The sequence below is a fragment of the Liolophura sinensis genome, chromosome 8 (genome assembly GCF_032854445.1).
Source record: "Liolophura sinensis isolate JHLJ2023 chromosome 8, CUHK_Ljap_v2, whole genome shotgun sequence".
NCBI classification, from domain to species: domain Eukaryota; kingdom Metazoa; phylum Mollusca; class Polyplacophora; order Chitonida; family Chitonidae; genus Liolophura; species Liolophura sinensis.
Window position 1 is genome coordinate 36,702,738 of NC_088302.1, and position 7,662 is coordinate 36,710,399.

At 37.7% G+C, this 7,662-nt stretch overlaps 1 protein-coding gene across 1 annotated transcript in view; it reads right to left on the reverse strand.

The window, feature by feature from the left end:
- Positions 1–293: 293 nt before the first annotated feature.
- The window catches only part of LOC135473488 (cytokine-like nuclear factor N-PAC), a 47,868-nt gene continuing 40,499 nt past the window's right edge, over positions 294–7,662 (reverse strand). Inside the window, exons 10-15 of the mRNA XM_064753338.1 lie at positions 6,892–7,002; positions 6,260–6,361; positions 5,710–5,872; positions 4,085–4,264; positions 3,072–3,196; positions 294–2,651 (exon numbers count right to left, since the gene is read on the reverse strand). Of these exons, the coding sequence (XP_064609408.1) occupies positions 2,577–2,651; positions 3,072–3,196; positions 4,085–4,264; positions 5,710–5,872; positions 6,260–6,361; positions 6,892–7,002 (756 nt within the window). The 3' untranslated portion in view covers positions 294–2,576. The remainder of the gene's footprint in view (positions 2,652–3,071; positions 3,197–4,084; positions 4,265–5,709; positions 5,873–6,259; positions 6,362–6,891; positions 7,003–7,662) is intronic.

The following is a 7,662-nucleotide window of genomic DNA, read 5'->3' on the forward strand; positions in this document are numbered from 1 at the left end:
TTATTCAAGTTGACCCTGATGTTTCATATTCATATCCAGTCTAACCCATAATCAAGACATGAATACATATCGGCCCTCTTTTACAATAGAAGTAAATCAAATTTCTCTTTTTCATAAATGATGTCCAGGTTTTCGCATAACAAGGTGTTATTTACCACAAAGGTTACAAAATCTGGAACTGTAGAGTTTTCCGAAAGTAGATCAAGATCCCTACCTCCTGAGGTCTGTATTTACAATGGTGCCATTATATCTCACGTTACCTTAGCTTATTAAAGATGACAAAACCAATGGACTAAAAAGTAAATGTACGATATTTTATTTGATGGAGAATGATGAATACATGCTGTAATAATATGGTGATATCCCCAAATGACTGTCAAAACAACATGGAAGTATTTATGAGAGTTCTATGTCAGTTATAACATCACATACCAGTAACACTACTACACGTCTGGGTAAGAAAGATGAGGAAAGGTAGAATTTACAAACTACTAAGTGAGTTTATCTCTCGTAAGCCAGAAGACTGAAACTGCTGAATGTTATTAAGAGACTGAGGAACATGTACAGGCAGACATAAACAGGAACAGAAAACATAACAAACACAGGCAACTGAATGTACAAAACCCTTCAGCCCAAACCACACCACAGTCTGCAGATCTGGTTTCATCACTTGAACTGTCTGTTGGAGGCAAAAGAATTTGTTCTTAACGACAGCTTATTGTAAAGATCTTTTGTCCATATAACAAGCGCAAATTTGCAGTAGAGTGATATCCTCCTGTACAGTCACCCTTGTCTTGCACTTAGGTTATGTAAAAAAAAATGGATGTCAAAAATTTCACCAAAACTGAACTATGTATAGAGCTGTTTATCGCAGCTAAAAACACACAAGTCTTCCTTTCAACACTGGGCTCCAACTGTAAGAGACTGCTGAGGAATGAAGTGACCTTCCTCAGCACCAGCTACATTAGAGATTCTTCAATATCCCATCATCTTCTGCAGTAAATTTGAAACTGATCAGACAAAATGTTAGCAGTGTAAGGACTGAGAACAAACTAAATTGTCAAATTAGCCTGGAAAAATCTGTGCCACTGAAGAAAGAATGAGAATTCTTTTCAGAGGAACAATATGTTTGTACTGACAACCAAGAGAAATGGCACACTGGCCAGTCTTGGCTGTCCTGGATCATCTCCCTAATTTATTCATTTATTAAATTTAATGGCAAGTTTTACAGATGGAGGAAACCAAGAGTGCCTGTAATAAACCATCGACTTTTGGCATGTTAGAGATCAACTTTCCCACATGGAACATGTAGGTGTGCACACCATATTGGTGGAAGACAAGCCGTTGCTTAAACTGTGCAAACAGTCTCCTTGTTTACCACTTTTTTGTCATGACGACCCCACAAGCAATGAGAGCTGGAGAGTCTACAAATTCCTATTAGGGCTGAGTAACAACACCCACCTCTGGAGAGTCGTAGTCACAGAAACACAGACACCTATAACCAGTAGACCATGGCCCACCTTATCAGCAGTACATAACAATGACCTTAAAGAATACTGTCTTTTCTCCCAAAATCACCCCTGCCCTAAGCCACTGACCATTCAGCAGATCTACTTTTCACTCTCAATCTCAAGACAGAAATGGAAAGCAAAGAAAAAAAAACAATGATAATGAAAAAATTGCTGCATGCTGCCTAGATCATATCCACAGTAATGCATCAAACAGTTGAATATCCAACAGAGAGAAGTTCATCAGTAATGCACAACAGTGCTCAAGGTAAATGGAAATGTAGCGTACACTGTACTGTAAAAAATTCCATAGTTTACAGACTGAAGCACGAGGCAAGCGAGACAACATCAATGTTATGTACAGAAGAATCTCACTTATTATACATGTAAGTTGATCGTTCAATTTGCCAGGGTGCACTTATTAAAACAAAAGCTGCAGAAAACTGATGACACCAGTGACAATTTTTAAGACATGGCTAAAATATGAAGATGACAGCCTAAGGTGGTCCATATAATACATTTCATGAGAATAAACAAACTAATTTACCACTCTTCTTATAAAAAAAAAAAAAAGGAAAGAAGTTTATAAATGATATACATAAACAATTTGAAAGTATCATAAATGCTACATGTACCAGGACCATCTCTTAGCTTTCATCTCCATTCTACACATACATGCATATGACTTTTTTTCACAATGTGGTAACAGTATGACACAAGTAAAGTTATTAAAAAAAAACAATCTGTTCTTTTATCTAAAATACATGTACAATTCTTCACTGCAGTTTATCTTCATTCATCTCACAAGCAAATAAAGTCAGCTTGAAATAATCTGACTGGCTGACTTCTTCCTGTCTTTGAATCTCTCTTCTCACGTTGTGCTGGAACAGTTTTTTTTTTTCTAAGAGGAGATAACCCACCAGTTCAGTCCACAAAAGGAAGTGGCCAGCTTGGTTGTCTCCCCTGCCACACATACACGCCTTACTCTCGTCCATAAAACAAAAAGTCTCTAAAGAGTTTGTGTTATATAACAAATGACATGGGTGATACCATAACGTATCGATACATTCATGCACTGGCTGCTCGAAAGACTGCAGAGATGTCACTCTCTCCATACCCCAACCTGCGTGCTTTCTTGTATAACTGAAACCACAAGAGATCACAGATTAAATCTTTCTGTGTTGGTCCATACTTGAATGCATGTGTTTCCTTGGGGTTTTGTAAGTCAGAACCCCAGACATCTCAGTGTTGCCTCTTTTTTAGATCAGTACAAAGTAATAAGTCATAATCACATTTTTAGTGTCCAGAATTCAAAATATTAATAAAAAACAAAACACTATTAAAAAAACAAAAACAGATGCAATTTGCTGTAACTGCAAAATTCTGCAGAAGTGGGCATCTTGCATGCATCAACTTGCCTTGACTTATCAACTTGCTTGTAGCCATTAAAAGCTAACCTGAATTTTCAGGAAAAAGCTTCTGAAAATGAATGATTTTCTTAACATCTTCAAACATTAATTATAATGAAAATCCATTTTTGACCAGAGTTTTGTGAATCATTACCTCATTTGCAGCTGCTGCCACATATAGAGGTTGTTCAACCTTGTCTCCAAGCTGGAGCGCTAGGCGCAAATCTTTCTGTTGATGTTGCAATGGGAAGTGTGGGTCGTATTTCTGGTTTAGTATTGCTGGAAAGAGAAGACAAAAATCAAATTATATACCATATGGTGAAGGTCTGCCATCAGTAGCTACTTTCACAAAGTAATTATCGTAACTTTTTGGCTATATGCAAAAGAACGACTGTTACATGTGCTCATAAAAATGAAGACAGATTGGATTTACGAAGTGTTTTGAAAGTTGGCCCAGACCAACACTCCAGTACAAAAACATGAGTACCTTCACGATGATGGCACAGAAACAAATACTTTTGTTTATTTCATCTATTTGATTAGTAAACCCCAGTATAACAGCAAAGAAGGTGCTTTCCTAAAAGCTTTTTGGATCAGAGAATTGTCTTTGTTGAAGTTTGTAGCCATTTAAGACTTTTGGCTTGTGTTGTCAATATTCACCCAATGTACATATAAGACACAGCAAATTGTGTCTAAACTCCAATCCCTGGATCTAATTATAGGACACCACCAGTAAGCATGAACTACCAAATCTGACAGAGTGTAATTAACCAGCTGTGTTTTGCTTGCTTTTTTACATGGGGCCTAATATTGCTTTTAAGACAACAGAGTCTCCTTGTGAGCGACAGGTGTCAATAATTACAAATTTACAATGCTGCCTAATGTAAGTGGAATGGAACTGGGCTGACCAGTACTTGGACTATCCTCTAAGGCTGTGTTCCAAGTAAGAAAATACCAAAACTACCAATTTAAAAATAGGATTGAACCCAGCAGTCTAGCAATATAGTCAGATACTTTAACCGCTGGGGCTCTGCCTAGTTTTCCTCCCACCATAATACTCTTAAATATGGTGTAAAACACCGATACAATGGATACATAAATTTAACCACTTTTTCACTGCAACTGAGCACACAAAACTGCAGTATTGTTGTGACATGGGTGCCTTACCTTGGCTCTTGTGGTTGACTGTGGGACAGGAGAGCGCACTAAGGGAGAGAACTTCGGCCACATCCTCCTGGTCCAGGCCCACCTTCTCTGCCAGCGCCATGCCTTCAGATAGCGTAGCCATCACTGTACCCATCACCATGTTAATTACCAGCTTCATCTTAGCACCGTTTCCAATCTCACCTGAAACCAAGAAGTAAAACAGCCTCAATAAATTAGGGGAAAATAAAATATGTGTACATGTATGTCCACAAACTGCAATTTAGAACTACCTGTACTCCTATGTTGTTACGAAGTTGAAGTACGATGTTGTGCATATCTTCAGTATGGTAGCAATGGCAGAAAAAGAGTGACTTTCAGTACTCTTCATGCACATTTTTAATTTGTTGTTGGGAACAAAACTACATTGATTGGATTGGCCAATTTCAGGGCTTCACAAATTGTATAGTTTTATCAGTCATCATAGAGCAACGCCTTCAGAATATACTTGAACAAACATTTTGTAAACATGCGAAAATGTTGAAGAATGACAGCATCTTTATTTATTGGGCCACACAGCCAACAAGGACCCACATCGGCAGTATAAGACACGCCCTGGCGGTTGAAACAATAGTGTCCAATGTTATAGGTTATACCAGTGTTATGGGTCAGTACGAAGCCAGATATTTTGTCAAGAACAATGATCTTGATTTCCACTATGCTCTTCACAATGAATCTCAACTTTTCTTAAATTAATACCGATGCTAGAGCTAATGCATGCTATATTTTCACAGATGCTTTGCCTTTGTGCAGCCAAAATTGGCACCACAACTTGCATGATGAGAAGTGAAGTACAGGACCATGCTACGGGCATTTGTTGAGGCTGAGAGAAAATACTTGTCTTAGGTGAATTGATTGTTGGTCATTTTGGAGTCAGTTTGCAAAACTTTGCAATTTAATTGTCAAAAAGATGTCATGAAAAGTTTTTTAAACTGCTGGTAATCTTCCTGGCTCTTTGTCTCTGTGTTTAAATTTTCTTTTTATTATATGATTAATAATGTTTTGGTCTGTACTCAAAACATTCCACGGCAGTACATCTGTAAAGTTTGCTTTAAGAGAAAACTACTCTGGTCAAAATGAAAAAAATAAACAAACTGAATACAAAACACATCGACCCCACCATGGGCTATCAACAATTTTGTAAAAATGAAGAAAAAATGTTTGTAAGATAGGATCAGATTATGACAACAGTGATGAGAATGTACACAAAATTTGAACAGCCTGAATTAGTAACAGTGATGAGAATGTACACAAAATTTGAACAGCCTGAATTAGTTTTTCAAATACTTTGCTCACAGATACACAAAAGCAGACAGACACACACCACCCACAGACAGTCAGGTGCAGATCCAGATGGCCTTCACATGGGGCATAGAAAAAAAGCACTTAACCAATTATTTAACACTCTTCCAAATGCCAATGGCAGGTGGATTTGACCTGGCAACTTAATTAGTCAAGAATATGAGGTTTTATTTGTCAATCTTCAGCATGTGGTCAGCCAGAATTCATCACTATTAAACACCGGGAATTCTCTCGCTTTAAGGAATCGTGTCCTAATGAATGGCAAGCAGCGTGGACTTGTAACTCACCCAGATAAAACGCTTTCTTGCCCATGGCCTCGAAGCATGTGTAACAGTCATTGAAGAGATCCTCGTCTCCAGCTGCCATGATGATGAGCTGTCCCTCCAGGGCAGGAACTTTACTGCCTGATACTGGGGCTTCCAAGAACTTACCCCCACGTGCCCGGATAGCCTGCAGGTGTAAGCACACATAGAATGAGAACTTTGATCATCACATGTCACAATTACTTGTGACAAAGCACTGGAAAGTGTAATACTTGAAAGAAAATACCAAAGAGCAGTTGTGCACATGTGTGAATTAATAATTTTAACCGAATTGATGATTTTAACTGAACCAATAAGATAATCACAGTCCAGTTTAAAACTAAACAAACAAATTAAGATCTAAAATAAGATAAATTAAGATTTTGAATTCAGATGTTTATCCAGCTGTAGGTAAAAGAAAAAACAAAACTTAGCTTAAAAGCACGAAAATTTTTTCATAGTTCGTTAACGTGTGAGACCAGGTAAGACAGAAATGGTTACTGTTACGCTGTTGTTATATGTATACTTGACAAACCTCGTTAATATCTTCTGCTGTTTCTACATCCACTGTTGACATGTCCACGTAGCCTTTCCCTGTAGTGATACCTTGTAATACCCCAGAGTTACCGAACACAACCTGAGAAAAAACACAATAGCAACACTTCTAAAGTGTAGACATTTGCAGCAATGCTTGTACCTACCATTGAGCAAGGGTCTAAATAATAGGGTATCCAATAATAGGGTATCCTACGTTCCTATACAGGTCATTTTCCCACCTGACAGGTGGGCACACTATTCATGAAACAATCTTAAATATTTTTGAGCCAATCTTCATATGAGAGCACCAAACGTCTCTGCAGTCTTTTTAGCCTGCCAGACATATATGTTAACAGATGAGAACAGCAATAAAATAAAAAAAAAGGTAGAAGGATAAAAAAAAACATATTTCAATGTTTGACAATTAAAGCTGTTTTAAAGTGTCTTCGGGCAAAAGTGTTTACTGTTCACATTTTTGTTTCAAATGATCTGCTTTATTTGCTCATCATAAAATCAGCTGACAAAAAAGAGTTTCTGAAATGATGCTAACAGTGATTTTGAATTTTGCATCTAACCATTAAGGAATATCAACACTGTTTTCACATTTCCGAGATGGAGGGAAGTACGTACATCTTTAGCTGCTACCGGGTCTGCGACACAGCAGAATGTCACATCACACTGACTAACCACCTCAGCAGGGGTGTTCCCTTTAAAAGCCCCATCTTTGACAAACTCTCGGCACTGCAAAACATAAACAGAGCCCTCAATTAGAGAAAACTGTCACTTTCTGAGCGTTCGTGCTGAAGCTCACAACTGAAGTGGTGAGCTAGTCTGTGAAAAGAAAACATGAATGTTTGTATACGTATGACAGTTTTCCTGAAAAATACAATTCCGAACCAAAGAATATTGCAAACAAGAGGAATACAAGTATATATGTATGTTCCATGATTGTTGGTAAGTTATGGGAACAGCCATCATGTCTGTGACTGAGATACTACCAAGAGGTCAGAGCTCGCTAATGCTCAATTATAATAACATTACTCCAACCCACATACACGAAAGAAAAGCCAGTCTGAATGGTGATCAGAAGATTAAAAATTAATTATACTAAAGACTGTCTACATCTGATATTCTTCAAGGTCTACATGTATGTTTTCCTTTCAAAAGTTTTTGGTCATTGCTTCACTTCTCTTCTAGACAATCTGGACACACCAGCCCCTTGTTTTGTGAAGGTTACACATGCTCAATTTGGTCCAAGATTTGCCTTCGAACTGAAAAGTGAAGGAGCACTGACTGGGTAACTGTTATAGGCACTGGGTAATACTGCCACAGAGACATTTTAAATTGTTTAGGTTGTTGATGCACAATAAATTTCTGCACTGTTAGTTTGCATCCAATTAA